We start from the raw sequence: 25,534 nt of genomic DNA, 5'->3' as shown, positions 1-25,534 counted from the left end.
AGACACCTGTTATGTAGAAAGAACTGTATAAATTAGAGCTACATTATGCACTCAAGCTATAATATGTTATAATGCTGATAAACATAACCCCTAATCAGGGACCTGCAGGTATCTGTCCCAATATAATGAATAAAATACATGCAGATGTTAGCATCTGCATGTATTTTATTTATTATTATATTGCTGGGTTGACTCGGTTCTATATGCTGTGTGAAAGGGCCATTTGAAAAAACCTAGGTCAAGCAACCTGGCATTCCAAACCATAAGAAGAAGTGTTTTACCCGGTTTGCTAGGCAGTGTAAACAGGTAACCCGGGTTGAGAGATCCCTGTTAGTACTGCACACTGGAGAGCTTCCTGCAAGATTGCCCTTTGCTCCCTCAATGCAAAAATGTTGGTGCATTAACTCACAATGTGATGAGTTAACTGTGAGATCATTATTTTATTGCAAAGGCAACTGTGCTAAAATATGCTAATGCCACAGGAAGAGTCTTGTGTAATTATACAATTCATGCAGGCTTCTGTGATCAGCCTCTGCATCTAAAAGTGCACCAACACGAGGGCGATTTATTTGCGATTTGATTACTTTTTATGTAATTGCAGTGATAAATCGCATGAAAAGCATCCAAATCGCATGTTGTTGACATCAGGTCCAATGCGATGCACGGTCCTGTGCACATCGGAGCCTGAAGATTGCATGGGCTGCATAATAGCTTTATCGCATCTCAGCAGGCTTGGCTGGGATTGCAACGATACATCGGAATCAAAATGACTGCGTATCGTGTGCTGACCTGATTTGTCTGGGAGGTACCCAGGCAGTTAAAGGTAGTTATTGCCCTAGAGTATGGGGGCCTTAAGGACACACCATCAGGTTATCTGTGTGAACATCGATCATTTGAGCAACCTTCACTAACTCAGGATGAGCAGTGAATTTATGCTGCTGAAGGCAGTGTTCAGTAGGTGAATCCAAGGGCACAGCTACTGGCTTCAGGACACCCTGAAAACGAAGGTGACACTCCCTTGTTTTCTGAAAGGCTGGCCATTGTCACACCTTCCCTAATCATGTCATTCATGTAGCTGTTTAGCAGGCACTGAGAGCATTAGCTCTGTACGTACGCAGTTCGGCATCTGTTCATGTATAGATATAACACCATTACCATTGAAGATGTACGTGAACCCTTGGGGTTTGCATGCATCTCTGCATTAGGGCCTAATTGTGAATATTCTCCTTTATGTGTAGCTCCCATATCCACTTTAGGGTGACCAATTCTGGAATCGGCGGGATCCCAGGATTTGGCCCCAAAATTGCTAGAATTTAAATCCCGGGATTTTGTGTCTCTGAGCAGCAATTTTTTTTCAATCTTTTTTTTCAATGTTTTGGGGGGAATGCATTTTTCTTTTCTGAGGGGTATTTTTGGAACGTTGTAATTTTTCTATTATTTTTGGAATTTTTTATTTTTGGGTATGTTTCGCATTTTGTAATTTTTTTGGGGTAGAAGTCACAGCAGGAACCCAAGTACTGAGTTAGGCATCCCAAACCATTTGTTATTCGTCTGTGACATTTCCCTCAAAATCTGTTTAGTATTTGAAGGCCAAAAACACACTCCTCAGGTCAAAGGTCTGACAGAGTTCCCAGCCACTCCAATAGACATCCCAGACAATTTGCCACCCCTCTCTAAAGCATCCCTTTCTAAAGATCTCATCCAAATCCATTTAGCGGAAGGCCCTGAACATGCTTCTCATGCCCATGGTGTGCCTGGTATACACCTCTCTGTGGTCAGCTCCCAGATCTGACCACATTTTTTTCTTAAACCCCATGTCCTCTACCCCGTCTATCTTGTGCAAATCTGCCATATCTTGCTTCCCTGACCTACTTTGTGTAGTGGCTGGGACCCTTTTTGGGCCCACGTGGGATGGAATTGGAGGTCCTAGTGGCCATACAGATGGAGCCAGTCTCGTTGGAGCCTACTGACATTTGCCAGGTCCACTGTCTGCTTAGAATGGGGCGCACACGCATGAGATGCTCACTCGCACATCTCCGACAATCCACCAGCTTTAGCGATATGGTGAGCTGGCGGACTGAAAGTGTCTAGCCCCATCTGTAAACCTAATCTGGACCCAATCAAGCTTCCTCAGTTTGATTTCATCCAAATCTGTCCAATGAATGCAAACTGGACAAACAAACAGACAAATAACAGATAACAAATATGTAAGTTTAAATGTTATCTACATATTACTTATTTTAGGGCATGTGTCTTGTTTGTAACCCTTTTATTAATATTTGCTGTCTTGTCTAGTTTTATCATGAGCACGAGCTTGAGTCTTTTCCTAATTTATTAGCTTTTTCCGTGTATTTGGTTGCCATCAATAAATCCGTACAGGTTATTGAGAACGAAAAAAAGTAGAATGTTTCAGACAATCATTGTATACTAGGTGAGATGGATCATATTGGAAGTCATGCATAGTACATTTAAGGACATTTTATTATATTTTTTCTTGTAGATACACATTTCTGAAATGTAAACATGAGTTATGCATTCTAAGGGGGGTATGCAATCAATGGCTTGCATCTCCCGACAGCATTGAATAGGGTAGCTCGTCAGAACGAGCCCGACTTCGCAAGCAGTCGGGCTCCTTCTGCCAAGAACAGCCAGGAAGTGAAGAGATCTCGGCCGCAACTCACCTCTTCCTGGCTGCAACTCGCGGCCCATGCCCCCTTCTCGTCCCACTGCAGGCAGGACATTGAATCCCATCTGCGTGTTCTCGGTCGAGCAGACCGAGAACGGGACAGGGCCACAGCTGTCGAGCAAGCTCAACAGCCGTGACCCCCAGATTGAATACCCCCCTAAGACTTCAATTAAAATGTTGCTTATAATAATAATAATAAAGTTTCATTATCTACCCAGGATCATTATCAGAAATGTATACACCCATATATTCTTTTGTCTTTATATTTGAGACCTTCTCGACCCTACTATACTTGATATTCTAACTATGTAATCTAAACTTTGATACTGTATTTTGGAACAACAAACAGTACCAGCATGTTAAGTAATCTTTATTACTGTGTGATTGGAGCTAGGATACAAATAAAATGTGAATTCTCAGGACATGTTTTGCTTACTGTGTGACTCTTGTAATGACCCCTTCATCCTCTGCTTTTGCCGTTACAGAGGTCAGAGCCCAGCTGTTGCAGAATTTAATTTGCTATTGAAAGCACATTCCCTGGAAACCTACGGCGTTGACCCCCATCCATGCAAGGTATCACAGCTGTTCCTAGCCAGCTTTCAATAGTCTGCTGCTTCAATATCAGCTTTTTGCCGCTAGAATTATATCTTGTGAATCGATAATATGCCTGCCACATAGTTTTATGACCTATCACAGCTCTGCAACTAATGTGATACATTCTTTTTCATTTAATGCAATCTGTGTGACTGATGAGTTAAGTGGTTTATTGACGAAGACTTACATATCGACTGTAAAGGTTCATATGGTAATTCACATTTCTGTGATTTATGCAGGGTTTTACCATGATTCACACTTCTTCTGAGCCATTATAATTCATTTTATATTGTTAAAGATTTCTTTCATCCCAATTCTTGTTCTACATTGCTTAAAGTGGGCCTGCCACCTGCACACAGTGGCGTTATCAAATTGCTGGGAATTGGTGATTTACTAAGGGTCTGCCTCATTTTCAGTGGCGGCTACTACCTTATAGTAGGAGGGAGGCTGCCGCTGGCCAGCAAAACCCCCTGCCATCACCGCTCCTGCTCCTAGGCGATTCCAACCACCACTGCTCCTAGGCGATCCTGAGCGCCGATGTTCCTGGTCAGTCCCTGCCTCCGCTGCAGTCCCGATGTTTGGATGATGACAGGCACTGTCGCATGCACAGTACCGCTCTCTATACTGCGCATGTGCTGGCCCCTACCTTCTATGGGCTGCTTTGGCGGCAGCCCATAGAAGTTAAATCCCGGTCCTGGCGCCTGTACAATACAGATGACAGGCACCGGGACCGGCGCATGCGCAGTACCAAACTAGATACTGCGCCTGCCCATGGTTCTATGGGCTGCTGCAACTACTGCCTATAGAAGCCAAAGAGGCAGCCCCAGAGGGAGGGAAAACCTCCTAATGGGACTGTCTTGAGTGACTGGCAGGTTGAACAATAGGAAGTCCCTGCCAGTCACAGAGAAGACAGTGCAGTCTCACAGACTGCATCTGGCTTCACTACAGTGGCGGATTTTACCTGGGCATTCCCATTTGTGCGTACATCCGCCGCTGTGCCACCCCCCGCCCGCACTGGTGGGTGTGAACGGGACGGCAAACTTGCCGTTCACACCGAGCGCATGGACATGTGCATTAGGAAAATATCGGCCCCCATTGTGAACGCACAGGGGACCGAGCAAATTAGAATAAGGCCCAATGGGGCAGATGTATTAAGCCTGGTGAAGAGATAAACTGGAGATAAAGTGAAAGGACATAAGCACCAGCCAAACAGCTGTGTTTGAAAATGACAGTTGGGAGTTGATTGGCTGGTGCTTTATCTCCTTTCACTTTATCTCTACTTTATCTCCAGTTTATCTCTTCTCCAGGCTTACTACATCTGCCCCATAATCTTTTACACACAGTGGAAGCAGCTACTATTCATGAGCATATATCAGTTTACTAGGAATGTGTACCTCAAGAAGATGTTAGATCAGGATAGGAAACCTGGTCAGACCTGATTTTAGTATTAGTTTTAGTCATTACTGTCCATCCACAGTGTAAGCCGTGTCATTCATTTTGTGAAAATGGCTCTCGGAGAGGTTTTGTTACCACAGTGAAGACTCTGACACATGCACAGTACCTTCCTGCAACTAATGATAACTTGTGTCTTGAATGGAGAAGGCATACATGTCAGTGTGTGATAGGACACACACAACAAAACTCATGAGGAATAGTCATTATATACTCAAGTTTTATAGTTAATGTTTAGTAATACCCCTAAGAAAAGTTTTATTGTTCCTCAGTGAGAAAAACAAAATAGCAATCTAGCAAATATGATACCTTTTAATGGCTAACAAAAATAAATGTTGTTAAAATGCAAGCTTTCGAGACTACTTAGGTCTCTTCCTCAGGCATGGTATAACAAGGTGTGTGAAGAAACACATATATATACACAGCAGAGTAGGAACAAGATGTGATAGATGGACATTCTTAAGATCAAAACAAAACAAAATAACAGAATGAGCTTGTAAATTGAGTCCTTAATTGGTTTGTAGATAAGTAGTGTGAAAGTTTTATTGTCTCTAAGTTGATGACAGACCAGAGTTAGAGCTCCGATGCCCTCACTCTCTCTGGGCCAGATTCCTCAGATGTTGTAGTGGGCCATAAATCCCTCGGATAGATTCAGTCCTGTGTTAAGGGTGTCAAACGTTGTCATTAATTTGTATTCCCATACCCTCCTGTCCCTTTGTGATTTGAAATTTCCTTTTAGTATAATCACTTTCATATGATCCTGATTGTGTCCTGGGCTGCAGAAATGTTTGGCCACAGGAAAGTGTGTCTTTTTTTCCTTTATAGTGTGGCGATGGGACCTCATCCTTGCCTTAAGTTTTTGTCCTGTTTCTCCAACATACAGACCCCCAATAGGACATTCGGTGCACAGAATCAGGTACACTACATTGGTAGTAGAACATGTGAATGTCCCTGGGATCTTATAGTCCTGTTGTGTGTTGGGGATCCGTACACTGTCTGTAGTGAGGATATGGGCACAGGTTTTGCAGCTCCTTACATTGCAGGGATAGGTTCCTCTTTGTGTGATGGATGGCAGTGAACTTCGGATTAAAATATTTTTCAGGTTTGCAGGTTGTCGGTAACATAGTAGTAATACCCCTTTCACACCCAATCCCCAGGTCAGAGATGCTATAATGAACTTCACATCACTCTTTGGTCCTGGGTAAATTAAGGGTTGTTGTCTTTTACACTGGATCCGTGAGTGTCAGTCCTGCAGAACAGGCTCATCATTGCTATGTCATTAAGAGCTTCCATAAGATTACTTTAGTTGTCAAGTGTGTTCCGCCTAGAATGTAGAATATATATGGCGTTCTGGAGAGGGTTACAGAGTTTTATAAAAGGTTAGAACACTTTATTTAACCCATATATTGCTATAGGCTGGCAAATAGGGGCAGTTATGCACAGTCAGCACGGAAGTTTTGGAATCACGTTCTGCCTCCAATATTGCCTGAAGTGGTTGTGGTCGGGCGTTGGTATGTGATATCACAGAAGTCTATCGTCTGACATATCTCATAATTAATGTATATGTACATACACGCATATAAATATTTTATTTTCCTCAATGGAACTCAATATTTTATCTGTCCATAGCACTATTCTATTGTGTTTCTTGCTTTTCTGTTTCGGTTACCAGCTGCTACCACCAAAACAACACTTAGAACATACAGTGCTTTTCTTACGTATCTGAAGCCCTTGTTGGTGATGAGGATTGCTTTATTAATCTTTTTTTGTGATCCTACAGCCATCTACCTGTGAAGATGCATAGCGTCTCCCAATCAATCCTTCTCTGTATACAGGATACAGAGATCAAAGTGTGACATTCAGCACACCCAAATGGAAAAAAAGTTCAAGAGTATTTTCTTAAATAGTGCCAAGAAAATACTAAAAATAGTTGATTTAATATCATGCTACCAGTGTGCCATAGCAGCATAGGAATTCATCCAACATTTAATTATTCACAGTTTTAACACAAGTTTTGTTGTTCTGACTATAATGGTGTTAAAGATTTATTTAGATGTTTGTGACTATAAAGTATTTTCAATACATTTTCCAGATTAATTTGCATTATAACAAATAAAAATTATTGAAAGCATTTAGTGAAGTAGACTAAAATAATAAAAAAAAAAAATTACATTTCCTGGCACACAAATAATTTAATTTACATCCTATTTATTTATTATCAGTTATTTAGCATTAAGGTTCTGCAGTGCTTTAATAGAAAATTGCTGGTGGACCTTACAATCTATATTTCCTACCTAATGCACACTGTGGGGTAGATTTATTTAACTCTGTAAAGTGATAAAGTGTCTGGTTTTTATCACCAGCCAATCAGCTCAAACCAAGCCTGTAACTTCACAGGTAGAAGCTGATTGGGTACTTGTGTAGTTTCACGGCACCACTAGATCACAAGCGATATCGCATGCGATTTACTATCAATTTCATTACCCCACTATCCACTAGGGCGTGGAGTTGATTTTATATAGTGTGGCGAACGCAGTGAGCCACCGAGCCCGAAGCATGGCGAGCGGCCACGGAATGTATTTGACGAAATTGCATGCAAATGGCATGCGATATCGTGAGTCGCTCTGAAACAACATCCGTGTCCCCTTGCGGGGCTCGCTGCGCTCACCACGCTTTGCGCTTGCCACACTATATAAAATCAACTCCACGCCTTAGTGGATAGTGGAGTAATGAAATGGATAGTAAATCGCATGCGATATCGCATGTCAAAATCGCATGTGATCTAGTGACGCCGTGAAACTACACAAGTACCGCTGATTGGCCAGTGATAAAAACCAGACACTTTATTACTTCACTGAGCTTAATAAATCTGCACCTATACCCCTCCCAACTGCCACGATTTTGTTGTTATATTTATACTTTTCAGGCACTGTCCCTCCGCCCACTCCTGGGTCGCAGTGTAGATTGGTGGATGGCACTTTCTTATCAGCTGAAATGCTTTTAGCAGATCAAGCAGCAGTTAGACAGTGTGCACAAGCAGTTTCTATTCAGTGGAGAGAGGGACCCTGGACAGCCCAGCACTAGCTTCATGGCTTGTAGGCATGGCTTTTCCCACAATGCCATGCCCCCACTACATGCCCACTTTAGCACACTGCCCAATTAACACTTCACAAAAGTTAAGAGGTACTGGATGCACACACATATTTATCTGGATTATTTTTTGTCAGAAGCAAATTAACCTACCACTATATTCTTGGATTGTGGGGAAAAAGCTGGAGCACCCTTAGAAAACCCACAAAAGTACAGGTATAATATACAAATGCCACACTATTAGGGTGTTGGTGACAATCAATCCAAGACCTCCGCGCTCTGGGAGAGCAATGCTAACCATTACACCAGTGGTTCTGAAACTGTGGGTCCTGACCCAAAAGTGGGTCCTGACCTTCTCAGCATGGGTCGCGACTCCATGTTGCTGACCATCAGGCTGATGACTTTTCTAATCTCAGACAGTGATTAAAGGAGTCTGAAAAATCTGATTAATTGTCTGTTAGACTCATCCCATCATTTTGTGCCTCCACAATGCTGCCATGTATGTGCTGTCTGCTGACTACACATGTGATGTGATGACCTTCTGCAGTAACTTGCTGGGGTCTCGTAATTATTTTTATTGTCTGCTGGGGTCCTAGATCCAAATAATTTGAGGACCCCTGCATTACACCAAAGACTATCATTAAATATATAGCAGCGTGTTGCTGAGTTCAATGTGTGCCTGTTTGCTGAGCACATTAGTGTGTGTTCCTACTGCACTTGCACAGAAAATGAGTGCATGTATATGCGGGAATCCAGAGAGAAAGGCTTGTGGGGCTGCAAGGGTAAAATGTCTGAGTCTGGCCCTAGAAGGACATGGTGCTGCAATGGTATCCTGCACCCCTGCGAACTGTTCATAAATAATTGGAATCCCCCTATGCATGTATATCTAGTTAAATAGAATGTTGCTTCACTCCGATTGGCCAGACTGTGGAACGGGTGTGGTATAACACACCGACAGTCGGGATTCCGACAGTCATTAGCCCGACGTCGGAATCCCGACTGCACAGCGGGGGGAGCGCAATGAAGCCCCTTGTGGGCTCGCTGCCCTCGCCACGCTGCAGACATGGTGGCGAGCTGAGCTCGCCACCTATTTTATTCTCCCTCTATGGGGGTCGTGGACCCTCACGAGGGAGTGGTCGGGATTCTGACGTTGGAGTAATGACTGTCGGAATCCCTGTGGAACAAGCTACTGTGATCGTTTAGAAGCAGCTAAATGGGTTTAGCCTCAATGTATAGACTTTCCAGACCACCTACCTGGTGCAAAGGTGTAGTCATCACCTATGGTCACATTTATAAAGCCTATATTCCGGACACATTCTACAGATCCACAGACGCTCTAGACTACAGGTGCTCATGACAACAATTTGACGACCCCTGATGTAGATAATACAATGTGCTATTCCTACATTGATCAAATTGAATTCCTCCAAGTCATCCATATATATAAAACCACAGTGAGCTATATATAAATTATTTACAGTCTTTTAAAATTGTGAAAAAATGAAATGCCTTGGTAACCAGCTCCCTGTCTCCAAAGCAGGAGAAGAATGGGGGAAATACAGCATACAAGGTTAATAATAGGTTTGCCAGTACAGTATGTCATCTATTCTAAAGTAAATGGCTAAACTTTCCTTTCTACCCACAGTGAAGAGCATTCATGTCTTACTGTTCCTTCCTTCTTTTTCTGCCGCTTTAAGGATTCAACTGGGACCACAACATTTCTCGGGTACACTTCCGCAGGGTTTGTCGTTTTCCAGGGTAACAAGAGAATACACTTAATAAGATGGTAAGATGTCTTCTTTTAACCTTTACTGTCCATTTTCAAAGTTCTGAACCATAGATGATAAAAGTGCTGTGTAATGTGATGGAGAGATGAGCATAAGGCATGTGACTAGCTGGGCAGTTAGTGCAGTGATCTCAGTTGTTTTTGTAATGCTGCTGTAGAATGGAGAATCAGTTGTGATCTCAGGAAATATGACTTTCCCATTAGACCAATGCAGTTGCTGGGAGATTTGAAGAGGGCTGCAGTGTGTAATTAGCAATTAACCAGTATACATCATATATGCTTCGGAACAGTATAATAAGCACTTTGCAGCAAATGTATGATCAGCACTAATTAATAGACGTATATTTTCCTGATATGTATGAAAGCAGATAATTTGGAGAAAATCAATGGGAGGGTAAAGGTGCGTCAGTGGTGCCCCTTCCCTGTACAGTTTTGATGTGTGGCCCCAGCCTATAACAACCAATCAGTTTCCTGACTGTTATTTTATAGAATGTACAGTACTTGATAAATGTTAGAGCAAGAGAAAGAAAGGGCTGCTTTGTCGATGCGGGGCGGCAGGGGTCGGTGCAGGGCGGCGGTGGGTCGCTGTAGAAGCCCATAGCCCCCCGTCGCGATAACATGACGGGGGATGCTTAGAGCATCCCAAAATGTGGTAAAAATCCCAGATAAAGGTTTTTTTTTACTGCATTTTTAGTTTAGAGATTCTCCCCCTTTATCACCCTTGCATTTATCTCTTGTTAAGGCTTAATACATCTGCCCCATTATGTCATTTACAAATAATAATTTTGTGGGCTGAACTCAATTCAGTGGGATCATGAATACAAGACAAACCTCATGAACAGTAGTTTGGCAGTGCCTGGTGCTGTCACTGTTCCTAACAATAGAAAGACTTCAACTGGTTCGTGTCACAGAATTGATGCCTTCACCGGGTGTAGGTGACAGAGGAAGATGTATCAAGAGGACAATGGAGGTGTATTTAATAAATAATCCCCTCTAATAGAACATTATAAGTTGCCTGCATTCTGCCTTACAAAACTGACTTACCTTTTACAGGCCAGATATCTGCAAAATGAGATTTGATGGGAAGACGTTTCACGTTGTTGTAATGCAGAAAGAGGTAAGTGTAGTGTCCAACATGCTGTACACAGTCCATTTTATAGCCATATCATTCACAACCCACATCAAACCTCAGGTAATATGCATGTTATGTATATATACATACTAGATTGTAAGCTCTTAAGAGCAGGGCTCTGTTTCCTTTTGTTGTCAAAGTCCTCTTCTCTTCACATTTCACTTACAGCTCTCCCATACTTAAACACTCAGCGACCAGCTTCGTCCACATGCTCATCTCCATCTTTGGCAACTTGTCCCTAATAGCACATTCATCAAGTCCTCACTACTTACATCTTAGCTGTACTGTGTATTGAATTGTGGCATTCATTTTACCTGTACTCTATTTTAGTTATTTATTTACTGTAATGTTAAGTTTGTCTCCATGTACTGTTTGTTTGGATGGCGCTGCAAAACACTGGTGGAGCCTTATAAATAAAATTAATAAGCGCGTCAAATTGGATTACTAACAGAATAAAGTGTATAACTGGCATACAAATAATACTAAAGAACTGGGTTATAATCCTTGTGGCCGCAGGAATCGCTATGCTCGCTCCATTGTCTTTAAAGACTCATCTATTGATCAAACTACAAGTGATTATGACAGTTTGGGGGCCACTGAGAGGAGATTAACCCCTGGTTCTGCCCCTTTAGGGGTAAGTACGGGGATTGCCACTGGAGCAAAAGAATGAGGCACGGTGGGCAATGCAAAAGGGAGAGGAAGAGGGAGGGGACGACCCCCATCGAGAACCTAGTGTTCAACCTCTCTAATCATGTATTGACTGAGACTGCTGTTCTTAACCGTGCCCTTTTTTTTGTCCCTACAGTGAGATTAGATCCTATGAAATGGGAGGTAGAAAAGTACAAATTGTCAAGACAGTTAAAACTGAAAGAGTTTTTCAATAAAAATCCAAGCATACAATCTTTACCTGATAATTGTGATATCCCTGACCAATTGCGGTTGTTACAGCCCAGATCGGTGTTTGATCCTGCCTCCTTAATTGCCACAATTAAAACATTTGATCGCCTTCTGGACCACAGGATTACCGAAGGTGTTACTGAGTTTAACAATTCATGTACTCAGTATAATAATTTGTCCAGAGAGGAATCACTGGCACTGAGAGACCTAGGTTCATACACCGATATTATAATACGCCCCGCTGATAAGGGTGGGGCTATTGTTATCCAGGATCTGAATTGCTATAAGTCTGAGATAATGTGCTGATGTGCAGGTATATCGTGTGTTGCAGGGTGATCCTACTAGAAAATTCATGCTCAAATTGAGTACAATGTGACGAGAGGCAGTGGCCACTAATATAATCAGTGATACTTTGGCTCAAGCACTAATTCCAAAAGCACCAGTGTGATGTACACACTACCGAAGATACATAAGAGCCTTGTATCTGTACCTGGTAGACCTATAATTGCTGCAAGGGATTCCCTGTTCCTAAATGTCTCTACATACATAGATGCGATCCTGCAACCATGTATTACTGCCACTGAAAGTTTTTGCTTGACACCACTGCTTTTTTTAATAGTTTATGGACAATTGAGAGTGTAACGGCAGGATGTCTTTTATGTATCTTAGATGTCACCAGCTTATATACTGTCATTCCGGACGATCAGGGTCTTTTGGCCGTGAGGAAACTGATTGTTGGGAATGTACTCTACAAGGGACCTGATGTTGAATTTTTTCTGAGCTTATTAGAACTGGTGCTCAGGCACAATTATTTTCTGTTTGATGGGAGATTTTATCTCCAAGCGTCCGGGTGTGCTATGGGGACGAATTTCACCCCATCGTACGCAAACACATTCATGCTTCAAGTAGAAAGAGACCTATTTTTTTTCTGCAAAGTGATGTTCTACGCTAGATACATCGACGATTTGTTCTTAATTTGGCAAGGGACACATGAGAGTCTAGCTGTGATCATTGAGAAACAGAATGCCAGCACTAGGGGGCGATAAATCTGCTAAATTTCTGAAGTGTGAAGCAATGTGGATCCGGCGATTAGGGACACTTGCACCGGGTCGACTCAACGAAGCTCCGGGACTTCATTGCTTCCTTTAGAAAATGTATGTGATTATAGTTACGCAATCCAATTAACTTTATCCATTTTCCTGTATATATATATGCCTTTAACTTTGTACTATTTATTATCGATGTAGTGACTTGTATGCACTGTCATGATTGGTATTGTTAATTTCTAAATGTTTTTTTGTATTGTATTTTAATAGGCGGTCGCTATGGTAACTGGGGGCAACGGGACGATGCACAGTGACGTTAGCCGATCTCCACAGCGCGTGGTTTGTAACCATGGCAATGGGGGGGCGGAGACTGACGTCATGTGGATGCGTCTTTCCCGCGAGTCCGGTGGCCGGCGTCCGCCCAGCACTGGTGAGTTGTGTATATAAATGCTTTTGCACTCTGTATTATTTGTTGTCCTGAAGACGAAGCATAATAAATTGCTTTGAAACGTTGGATAATATCCGCCGCACATGAGCCCTTTATTTTCGAGTGCCGTCCATACCGTCTGCTATTACTGGTCTCCCAGCAAGGAGAATCCTAAGAAAGGCACTGAGACAGCTGTTCCGTTTAAAGGTGTCCTATCCTGCCACAAATTGTGTATATGTGTATATATATATATATATATATATATATATATATATATATACTTATTTATTCATACATATTGATCACAGTCCATGAACCCGCAGGTAAGTGAGAATATGCACACGGCACTACAGGATCATTTCAAGAAAGCTTTAGTATCCTCAAACATTTTTGGAGCACGGAGCTCCATCGTCAGGAGGGAAAGACATACATGTCTTTCCCTCCTGATGACGGAGCTCTGCATTCAGAAAACTTTTGAGTATAATAAAGTTTACTCATAATGATCCCGTAGTTCCGTGTGCATATTCTCACTTACCTGCGGGTTCATGGACTGTGATGACTGCATTTATCTTCACAAAGGCACATAGGTGGATGCGTACTTCAGGGTGAGTGTCGATCAATATTGATGAACAGCACTCCCAGTTGTGTAGTCAAAATGGGTGCCTTCTAATCTAGAGATCCGCAGCAGGAGTCTAGTTTGTATATATTCATCCAGCGGCACTCCCAAATAAAGGTAATTGCAGACCAAATTCATGCAACGTTTCGATGTATTTATTTTCACATCGTCATCAGGAAAACATAACATTACAAAGAGAACTGCTCACCTTATATCCCCTCCCCAAACACAAGTGAACAGGTGGCCACAGGTGGGAGCCTGAGAGATGACACCAATGACATCATCAGTCCAGACTCAGCACCATAGCAACCAATATAACAAATACAATTTTCACATAATTTGTTATACATCAAAACGTTGCATGAATTTGGTCTGCAATTTTCTTTATTTGGAAGTGCCGCTGGATGAATATATATTTCCATAATAAATGATGGCAGGAAGGAAGGATTGAAGAATGGTGCAAAGACCTCCGAGTGCCATCCTTTATTATGGAAGTATTTATATGAGGCTCATACCTCTGAGAAAGGTACCTGCAACAGGATTGCCCAGTTTGAAGGGTCTATATCCTAATAATAATACAGCAACTTTGTTAATATTTTGCAAATCAATGTTATTAACTACTTGATGACATTTGCAATAATATGTGGGGCAGTGTGAAGGGTAATGATTCAGCAGCTCATCTCCTAGCACAGTAGTCTGGCTGTATATGAAAGCCCCCGGTCCCAGCACTGTTGCCAGTATTCATTTTATTTGCTTTCCAGGCATAGGATCGCTCAATACAAAGCATTCAGACTGAACACCATGTAGAAGATTATGCATATTAGGGTTGCGAGTGGGGGTGCCAGTGGGTATATCAAGACAGATGGAGCCAATTACGCTTACATGCTTATGATTATGTATGATAATTGCATCAGTGTCCTGTCCCCTGATGCAACTGTATTTATTTACCATGTACTTGTCCTACATGGCCTTGTACTGTAATTCATTATTTTCTTGTCTTTCGCTCACCTATGAATGTGCAGGCTCTGCGGGAACCCTTGTGGTGCATATAAACAAATGATGATAATATAATAATGTACAAACATTCTGGGTGAGATTTAATAGGATGAGTAAGAGATTTTGTAAGAAATCTCCAGGTTTTTTTAAAGAAGCAATCATTTACACTTCAAAATCAAACTGGTTTTGCAATGTAAATGATTGCCGCTTTAAAAAAACTGGAGATTTCTTACCAAATCTCTCACTTTCTGAATCTCTCATCCTATTAAATCTCACCCTCTATCTCTTTGCACAGCACGCAGCGTCAATTATACATCATTATACTGCAGCCCCAATGCCTGGTGTGCATTCCTGTTTTTTTCCCCCGCATTCTGTCTTTCACAGTTGAAGTGTACCTATGATGGAAATGGCAGATCTATCTTAAGTGGCTCAACTTGCAAAATCGGTGCATATATATCAAATACAGAATAAAACAGTGCGCAAAAGTAATAAATACGAAAGGTGTTCACAGTTCCACGCCTATTTTTAATCTTTCATGCACTACGCTTGTCTGTAAGCTGGCAGCTCCACCTTAAAACCCGAAGGCTCTCCTGAATCCAACAGGTGTTTTAAATCAAGAATGAAAGATGTGGGCGCTCCAATAGTGCAATGACCACTTTTCTTTAAAAAAGTAGCGCCCGCATCTTTCATTCTAGAATATATATATATATGTGTGTGTGTGTGTGTGTGTGTGTATATATGTGTGTGTATGTATATATATATATATATATATATATATATATATATATATATATATGCACCATTCATATTATTAATAGACTAACATTTATATATTTTTATTGGAAAATTAAAAGTTACATTTCTGATCTTGGAGATTATAATACTAACCTTCTGAATAGCCATTGCAATGATATATAAATACCAGTAAGCCTGCTCATAGCAAATGCTTCGAAAGCTAGATGTAGTTTCACTTGCTACCAACAGATGGCAGTGTTTTGGTGACACACAGACACTAGACATATATATATATAGATGATAACCACTCTACTGTATGTCCAATAATGGCTTATTGTGCTGTGTTCTGTTCTTTTCATCCTCTAGAAGAAAACTGTGCTAACTTACCATACCTCAACGCCAGCAGCCTGTAAGCATCTCTGGAAATGTGGTGTTGAAAATCAGGCGTTTTACAAGTGAGTTGTTACTACTGTTGTAAATAGTAAGTGTCAGTTATATAAGATAATCAAGAAAAGCCGTTACGGGCATCTTTCGCTGTGTAGGGATGTTTGTGCTTGCATGATTTCATTCATCTGTATTTGTGCCATTTCCCACATAGTGGCCCTTATTCTGGTTGGTGCGGTCAGAGCCGCACACGGGGCTCCGACCGCACAAACCAAGGGCCGCCCACCAGACGGATCGCCACGGCCGTCCATACACGGACGGCTGGCGATCCGCTCAAAAATGGTGGAGGCTACGCCTCCACCATGGTGGGAGCTGCCCCCTGCCTTCGATGGTCGACGACCATCGAAGGCAGGCCCGCACGCCGCGGCAGCTCCCGCAAGCTAAGACCACACGGACAATCGTCCGTGTGGTAGCTTGTATGGGGGCTGAAAGCTGACATCCGGCGACGTCAGCTTTCCGCCCCCATGTCATGGTAATGAGGGCGTCATGCCCTCATTACCATGCATACGCCCCGCGTTTGCATGGGAACGCCCATGAAACGCGGGGCGTACACATAGGGAAATGAGGGCATGATGCCTCTCACGCCCCTATCCGCCCCCTTTGCGGCGGACGAAATCCGTCTGCGGCGAAGGGGGCTGCACATGCGCAGATTGACCTCTGCGCATGTGCAGTGCAAAAACATCGGCGGTACGGCCGCACGCGGGCCGTACCGCACGATCTAGAATAAGGGCCAGTGTAAGGAGATGCACACAATGGCAGGAATTACATGTTTTAATACTTTTAATGGAAAGATAACCACACTAATGGGCCCCATACATCAGCAATCACAATTTATGGATTTCCAGATACAGGGATTTTTTGGCCAGATAAATGGATTTTACAATCTATCTGACTTTGCCCACACATTACAGATTAAACATTGTAATAGCAGATGTGTGACCCCAATCATGTTCTAATGTCATATAATACTTATACCTCTATAATAAATAAAGACACGGAGACTTGAATTTGGCAGAACAGTTGTTAGCTGAATTTTATTTCAAAGAATTTTTATGCTAATTTTTGTTTTTATTTTTGTTTGTTTATTTATATTTAATTTTTATTTTATTTTTTGTATTTTAATTTTAAAGGTGGCCCAGAAAAGAGCGGCTTTTAACTAAGCTCCACCCAACACCCATGCATAATCGGTCTAACATATAAAGCGGTATCCACTCAACCTACAGCACTGGCTGCCCACTCCTCTGAGTGGGTTCGCCATCCCCGGTCGGGTAATCTAGCGAAGGCCTAAGCCAAATGAGAGGCGAGCGCACCGCAACATGACCGAATACGCAAAAACATAACTTGATAAACCTCTTGAATCAATAACTTGCCGCTCTTTCCCGCCAACGCGGTGTCTCTAGCAAGAGGCACCCGCCCGCCACCTATCCCAGGACTAAACCTACAACCGCTAGTAAGTCCTCGATGAACCAATACAGACCCCCCTCAACTAAATGAATCCCGTCCGGCCTAAATAGCTGATGATGCCTAAACCTTATACGCTCGTGTGGTACCACGGCTCCGCCTGCTTCAATCACCCATTTAGCTACAGCTGAATTCAATTTCTTCCTGGCCTCGTCTATGGCCCTACAGTCTCTCGCACCTCTCCAACATAACCGGGGGACCACAAAGGACCAGATCAGGGTGCATCCAGGCCAGGCACCCTTAATGGCAGCCAGGTCATCTATAATCAGGGCCCGCAACTGCAATTGGGACATTTTCCCAAGATCGTTACCCCCAAGGTGTAACACCAATATGTCCGGCACACCGAACCTCTTCACCTTCATCAGCAAGAATGCCTTTAGCTCGCGCCAAGACATTCCTCTCACGCCCATCCACCTCATCAAATGACCAAAATCACATGCGGGTCCCTCACCTGACTCTATCAGCCTGGCCGCCCAATGTACAAAGGAGTGCCCAACTATCCATATTCTGCGTGCATCGGAGCCCACACCTATAAAGAAGGAGATGTTTGATGTCAGTTAGCGCCTGTCTCTAGGATACCGGAGCGTTATTTCACTAGTTTCGGGAGGGTCTGCCAAAAGAAAAAAGGAATTTGGTGGTTGCAGCACAATTTGGTGCTTTAATGCTTCAATACCAATTGAAGCCACTCCTGGACACAGAAGGGAAGCCACAAACAAAGGGAGGAATGGGTTTGGAAGGGAGTTTGGAAAACAAGGAATTACTCGGCCGGAGGAAAAAACGTCTGAACCTGCTGAGGGACTCTTAATTGGAGCCGAATTAGCCGAATTAGATATAGCCGAATTCAGTCCGTCAGATCAGGTAAAAAAGCGTGAAAACTCCGGACACTGGCCCAACAACAGAGTGTGGCTAATCCCCGAGTAGGAAACAATCGGGCAGGGGTAACATAGGAGTACAACCACACAGCTGGAACCCATATATGCATAGACCGTTCAGAGCAGTAGGTGAGGCCTAATATACTTTCTGTATGCCGCAGAGCGCCAACGCCCTAGCCTCTTAATTTCCCTAACCGACTGACCAGCGCTAGCAGCAGATGTTGCAGCTCCAATTCTGAAGGAGCGGGTGCCAAATTCCTCTGGTGACAAACCCAGCTCACCCAAGCATTTCCTGAGCATCCATGCAAATTGATATCTGGTCAGGGGAGATCCATCATAGTGCACCAACCAAGAGGCAGCCCCTGTTGGTCGCACTAGCGCATAGCGTTCGGCCATTGCCACCGGACAAGCTGATTCGGGTATGACAGAGGCTATGTGCACCCACGTCCCTCTCGCTGCCTGGTCGGTCTTGGATCGCCTAATCCTGCACCAAAGCGACCCTGCATCTATGCGAATGTCTGTATATAACAGCGCAGCAACCTTAACTTTCGATGCCGCAACCAACTCTAATATTCTAAAGGCTCCATGAAACGCCATGGAAAAGGCTAAACTGAACAGAAGGGTCTCAAACTCGGAGTCCGTAAACAAACTAATTTTTTCCAGCAAGGATAGCAAAAGAGTGAAGCTAATGGGACGCCTGCAATCGGGAGCTACAGGAGCAATGCGGGCCCAACCCTTCAAAGCCCTACGCACCAAGAAGCCTTTTGTAAAATCCTGCTTCCCTTTCAGCTGCGCAAAAAATGATATTCCTGCAAGGTAACGCGCTGCAACAGCTCTAGATTTCCCTGTCTTGTAAAGACGCCAGACAAAAGATAGGAATAGTTTACTGCCCCGCGTACCTGGCTGTGCTGCCCCTCCGGAAAAAGCCTCCCACTCCGACCAAGCCTGGCGGTATGTTCTAAGAGTAGCCGGCGCTACCGATAATTCCGCTAGCCCCTCCAGTCCGGGCTGATGACCTGCCAAATATAAGCCGGGCACGAGACCCCAACAACGTCAGCATAAGGAGCCAGTTCTCTAAAACGATCCCACTGAAATCGCGAAAGTGCGTCAGCTACTCCATTCTCTGTGCCCGGGACATGCCTAGCCCTAAAGAGGATGTTAAAACGTAGACATTGCAGGAAGAGCTGCGACAGCACCCTCAGAACTAAAGGTGATTTTGCCTTTTGGTTGTTAATCGCATGTACTGTGCTGTAGTTGTCGCACCAAAAGAGAACACTGCGATTAGCAAGCTGCGCGCCCCAGACTTCAATCGCCACCATGATGGGAAACAGTTCAAGGAGCAACATGTCCTTCGTGAGGCCTTTAGTGAACCACGAAGGGGGCCATGCCTGAGCGCACCAACTACCGTCCAAAAAGCACCCAAACCCTGTTGCGCCAGCAGCATCGGTGAATAGCTGCAGTGAGCAGCTGTCAATCGCGGGGGCCAGCCAGATGCGAATGCCGTTGAAGTCCTCTAAGAAGGTAGCCCAGACGGCTAGGTCGCGCCTGATCTCCGCAGATAGACGCACTAGATGGTGAGTTCTGGCTATTCCAGAGGTTGCCCTTTCTAACTTCCTACAGAACAGCCTACCCATTGGAATGACCCTACAGGCGAAGTTAAGCTGCCCTAGCAGGGATTGTGCCTGTCGCAACGTAATTTTACGGGAATCACGGCATGCGTCAATGACTACTTTCAGCTTGGTGACTTTCTCCACAGGTAAACAGCACTGTCCCAAAACCGTGTCTATCTGGATCCCCAGGAAAGACAGGCAGGTCATAGGGCCCTCTGTTTTGTCTTCTGCAATAGGCACCCCGAATTGCGAGAAGACAGAACGAACCGTCTCTAACAACACTGCACAGTTTTCGGAACCCGCAGGGCCAACGCAAAGGAAATCATCCAGGTAGTGAGCGATCCCGCTCAACCCGGATGACCTCTCCACGCACCAATGCAAAAAGCTACTGAACTTCTCGAAAAATGCACAAGATACGGAGCACCCCATCGGCAAACATTTGTCAATGAAGTACTCCTCACCTATGCGGAAGCCCATGTACCTAAAGGCATCGGGGTGAAGGGGCATGAGACGAAAGGCCGATTCGATGTCCACCTTCGCCATCAGGGCCCCCGCACCATTGGCCCGGACCATCTCCAGTGCGTCATCAAACGACTGATAGGTCACTGAACAAAATTCCTCTGGGATGGCATCATTAACCGACGAGCCTGCTGGATAAGAAAGGTGCTGGATAAGCCTGTACTTACCAGGAACTTTCTTGGGCACTACCCCAACGGGGGATAGAATTAGATCGGGCAGGGGAGAAAAAGGGAAGGGCCCGGCCATGCGACCTAAACGCAGCTCGGTGTCAACCTTGTCCCTTAAAACTGAGGACAAGGAGCGAGCAGACTGAAGATTTTTAAACTTTCCCCCAACAACTTCACCCCGAATCGGGAGGTGAAAACCCTCGGCAAAACCTTGCAAAAGAAAATCCGCGGAATTGCTGTCCGGGTATTGGCGGAGCCATGGTGACATAGCCTCCACCCTTACCGGAGTATAGGCTCTATCTAGGGTCACCTGACGTAGCGGGCCTTGCTGCTGCCGAGGCAGCCGCCCCCCTAGAGGGGCGGCCCCCTCGAAAGCAGTTAAATGCCGGGTGATTGCCTGAGCAGTTTATGCAGACGTGCTTGTAACGGCACCGCTGCCCCTGATTGCAGAAGGAGTTGTTAAAGCCATAACACTTTCCCTTTGCAGCACCCGGTGTAAAGGACCTACCGCCAGCAGGGAAACGCTTCGGCCCGGCTGTGTCACTCCCCGTGGGACGCTGAGTCACCGCTGTGGCGGGAGTTGGAGCGGCAATAGCTCGCGTGTTCTCCACCGCCTCCACGGGAGTCCTGGTGAGTGCCATCCAGACTTCCACGTCCTTACACCCAAAATCTATGACATGTAAGCAGTCCTGCTTGCGGCGGAACTGTTCATCGTATGTCCTCCACGCTACTCCACCGTACGTGCGCCTCATCTCATGGACCATGTGAATGTATCGAATTACATTCATATGCTCTTTTGGCCTATCCTCCAGATAACATGCGGAGAAAACACAGAATCCCGCTAGCCAGTTATCATAGGAGCGGAAGGCTTCCGCCCCTATGCCTCCCTTAGCCTTAGCGGCTTTGTAGGCTTTTTTGGACTCATCAGTTAAACTGAACAAGTCCACAAATTCCCCTTTCTGTATTTTTGACCTACAGCTTTCCCTAAGACCTCTAAGCACGGCAGTGTAGTCGCAGTGCACTACCCCAGGCAGGTTACGGCGCTTGCGCTCCCTCTTTGAAATTGAAGCTGTATGCTTACGCTTGCGACTGAGTGCCTGGCGACCCGCCTCCTTTTTGGCATATTTGGCCGCCTGTTTGCGCGCCTTCTTAGCACTGCCTACCTCGGAGCCACCGGCAGATGAAGAGGAGGAGGAAGAGGAAAAGCGACTAGAGCCAGACCCCACTGTGGAAGAATACGCTACCGAACCGGCCCCTTCATCGGTATTTTCCTCACCTGTAGATTCGGGCTGTGCTGCCCAGGTGTCGTCATCCGTGTCATCCTCCAACTCAGCCTCTCCTTCGTCCACAGGGTCAGCTTCTCTCTCATCGGGATCTGAGGAAACAACAGACAAAGGCCGTGCGGGCCTCCCTGCCCTGCTACGGCCAGACCTGCGACCACTGGAAGCGGTGCAAGCATCCTGCCTGCTAGCAGACCTAGGCCGCGCATCCTGTCTCCCGGGGCTGACATTTCTAAAAGCCCTAACAAACTCTGCACAACCAGGAATAGCTTGCCCCCTATCAGATGATCTGCGGCTGGCAGACCTTGATGACCCGGCTTCATCAGGACCCTCCCCTATCAGAGGAGCCAGAGCCCCAGCCATTGATGACAAGGCTGCAGATAACAAAGCTGGATCAAATGCTGCAGGAGAAGTCCTGCGTGCATTTTGGGACCCCCTTGCGGTATCCCTGTCCCTGCTAACACTCCTGTGTGACCTGCTACTCCTAGTGCTCCCTCTCCCCCTTAATCTAGGAGGGGTCCGTGATCGCTCATCTCCCTCCTGGCTTAGCCTCTCCCATGACGGCCTATAGCCGTACAAGGGAGTCTCAGGATCAGGGGAAGGGGAAAAGCCCCTCTCTGACCCCCTTGATCCCTCCTCAGGCCCTGTATTCACATTGCTTATCACCCCCCTGCGGCTTCTTGGGCGGGTAGGCCCGGCCGCCATGTTGTGTGCGCGCGCTGGGCCGCGTAATGGCCGCCGGTCTGGGCTAGCCATCACGCTAGCCTCAGCAGCGCTGACCTCTTCCCTGCTGCCTCCTGTCCCCCCTGCCCCGCGAGCAGCGCGGCGGGCGCCGTCAGCAGACCTGCGCCCGCCGCGTGACACTGCTCTGCCGCGTCTGGCCGGCTGCACGCGCAGGGGGATGCCGTCGCCGTCGGGCACCCGATGCGCTGCAGACCCCGTCACGCGGCCTCTCCCGGAGCGCCCTGCTGTGCTACTCAAGCGCCCCCTACTACGCCCGGGGGCCTGGAACGCCTGTGGGAAGCTGTCTTCCACCAACGCAAGGCCGCGGCGGACGCCCAGTGAACCAGCGCGGCCGCCGCGGGCAGCCCTCCGTCCGCGAGCCGCCGCCAGCCCACCGTCAGAAAGCGCAGGGACAGGAGCATCAGCCCCACTGTCCCTACGCCCCCCTCCGGAGCCACCAGCAGCACGCGACGCAGCGCTGCCTGCCTCAGGTGAGGATGCAGCCTCCCCCCCGGCTCCTAAGGCCTCCGCAAAGCGGGCGGGCGGCCTGACAGCACGCCTTGAGCGGCTGTGGGCAGAGCGGGACATGATCCTGATTTATGCTAGAGGAGAGCAGAAATAGGGGTGCAATTTAAGCTAATGGGCCTAAAGTTTCAGAGCAACAAAATGTGTGTACTCACTCAGAAAATTCTCTGGAAGAAGAGGAAGACTCCTCCTACTCCCAGAGTAATGAACAGAGCCAACAACCCAAATTCAAGATAGCCATAGGCTCTCCATGTCACATGACCTCTAGGTCACACCCAGCTATCATGTTTAATCCCCTCCATGCCTATGCAGCCATTACGTTTTACTTATTTCAGTGATCGGCAGATTTTTCCATCTAAAAATTGCATCTTCATATCTGGAAATTGCCCAATCGATTGTCATTTCAGCTGTTCATAATGTAAATAGATGAAGAAGATGAATTGGGAATGCCCACACACATAAAAAGATCTGCAGATAATACCAGATTATTAAACATGTTTAAAAACCTGATTAAGCAATCGATTGGCGATTTTGATTGGGATTGCCAAAAGGGGGAGCCCACACATCTAAAATTAATTGTGGCAATCATCTCCATATCTCAAAATTGTCACAATTAATTGCTGATGTATGGGGCCCTTAAGGGCTAGATTCTCTAAGATTCAAAAGTGATAAATGGAGAGTGATAAACAGCCAGCCAATCAGCTCCTACCTGCCATGTCACAGACTGTGTTTGAAAAATGTCAGGCAGGAGCTGATTGGCTGGTTGTTTATCACTCTCCATTTTATCACTTTCCAAGCTTAGAGAATCTGGCCCCATAGGCCTTACTCTGTTTCACTCTCAGAGGCAAATTCCTTCTCAAATGGACAAAACCATGTGCACTGCAGGTGAGGCAGTTGTAACGTGCAGAGAGAATTGGGTGAGTTATTTTGTTTCTGTGCATGGAAAATACTGGCTGCTTTATTTCTACACTGCAATATAGATCTCACTTTGAAGAAAAACCCCACCCAAATCTCATTTTATCTGCACATGTTATATCCTCCCCCCCCCCCCCCGCAGTGCACATGGTTTTGTCCATTTGAGAAGGAATTTGCCTCTGAAAGTGAACCAGAATAAGGCCCTAATTCAGGTTTGTACCCAAGTGAAAAATGTATTTTATGTTGTAGGATGAGCTAGTGTGATGAGCTTCAAGGGGTGGAATAAGACACGCACGTATATACTCTCAGAAACCACTTCTTAAATTAGCATTCCCATATAAATGTATAGAAATACTAATTATTACTATGACGTGAGGATTACTATTTAAAAAATAAATATCCAGAAACGTTAATTCTCACATATGAATATGTCAGGATTTAACTGGGATCTTGCCAGCACAGCTGCCCAGTACAGCACCTTACTGCCTAAACCCCAAAATATGGAAATTAATGGCAATGAATGCAAAATACAGCTATACATAGAATTTTTTGCTGTTTTTTAGATTGAAAGCATATTTAAGGTTCACAGTTTATTCTATATGCATTACCATAAAAAATAATGGGAGAGATTTAATGAGATGCGACTTTCTGACTGCGAATTTTTCACTATAAAAATCCAAATTTGCACTTTTTCCGAAAATCGCAAATTTAATAGGATGCAAATTACGGTAAAAATAGCACTTTTTCGTTTTTTTTCCTCACACATCCAGAATATAAATTTTAAAAAAAATGGCGTGGGGGTCCCCCCTCCTGAGCATAGGCTCATTGAGCCAGACCTGGTTATAAAAATAGAGGGGGAAAAAAACTGGGGGTCCCCAACAGCCCGTGGTGTCATGCGACAGCCAGGGGACACTTTTCACATAAGGTCCCCAGCTGTACCATGCGCACCATGGCTGATCATCCCTGGATGGGGTATCTTGGGGAGCGGGGACCCCCCCAATAAAGCCACTGGTTATAATCAGGAGGGGGGACTCCACACCATTTTTTTTTCATGACTAAAAATTACACCATATCACTTTTTTTTTTGCCGCAAATTTGCATCTCATTAAATAGTCATTATTATCTCATTAAATAGTCGAATTCTTCCAAAAAAATGCGATTTTGAAAAATGCAGCAATGTGCGATTTCGGAACGTTACTAAAAATCGCATCTCATTAAATTTCACCCTACTGAACAAATATTTTTAAATACTTGCATTATGCTGTTAATGATGTTGATCTTTCATTTGCTTTTGGGAATAGGATATACATTATTTGCTTTGACAAGTGAGCACTCATTTTATTTTATTGTAAACATGTGAGTGGTGTTTAACCCAGTGGTTCCCAAACTGTGTGCCTAGGCACCCTGCAGTGCTGAGAGACTCCTGCAGGGGTGCCATGGGTTGGTGGTCCAGGGATAAATACAATAATTATGGTCACAGTGAGAGGCAGTATTGACACATGCACAACTGTACACCAAAACATAACTCACCCTGAGGATGACAGGTAGGCACAATTTACTC

General features: G+C 45.0%; 1 protein-coding gene across 2 annotated transcripts in view; it reads left to right on the top strand.

Annotated features, from left to right (window-relative positions):
- FRMD3 (FERM domain containing 3) overlaps nucleotides 1-25,534 on the top strand; it is a 182,251-nt gene that overhangs the window by 135,323 nt on the left and 21,394 nt on the right. For both annotated transcript variants that reach the window (XM_083186217.1, XM_083186223.1), the window contains 4 exons: nucleotides 3,172-3,259; nucleotides 9,520-9,608; nucleotides 10,662-10,725; nucleotides 15,824-15,912. In XM_083186217.1, the coding sequence (XP_083042343.1) occupies nucleotides 3,172-3,259; nucleotides 9,520-9,608; nucleotides 10,662-10,725; nucleotides 15,824-15,912 (330 nt within the window). The remainder of the gene's footprint in view (nucleotides 1-3,171; nucleotides 3,260-9,519; nucleotides 9,609-10,661; nucleotides 10,726-15,823; nucleotides 15,913-25,534) is intronic.

The sequence above is a fragment of the Crinia signifera genome, chromosome 1 (genome assembly GCF_055691185.1).
Source record: "Crinia signifera chromosome 1, ASM5569118v1, whole genome shotgun sequence".
NCBI classification, from domain to species: domain Eukaryota; kingdom Metazoa; phylum Chordata; class Amphibia; order Anura; family Myobatrachidae; genus Crinia; species Crinia signifera.
The sequence above is the reverse complement of the archived record's forward strand: the minus strand, read 5'-3'. Positions and strand labels throughout refer to the sequence as shown.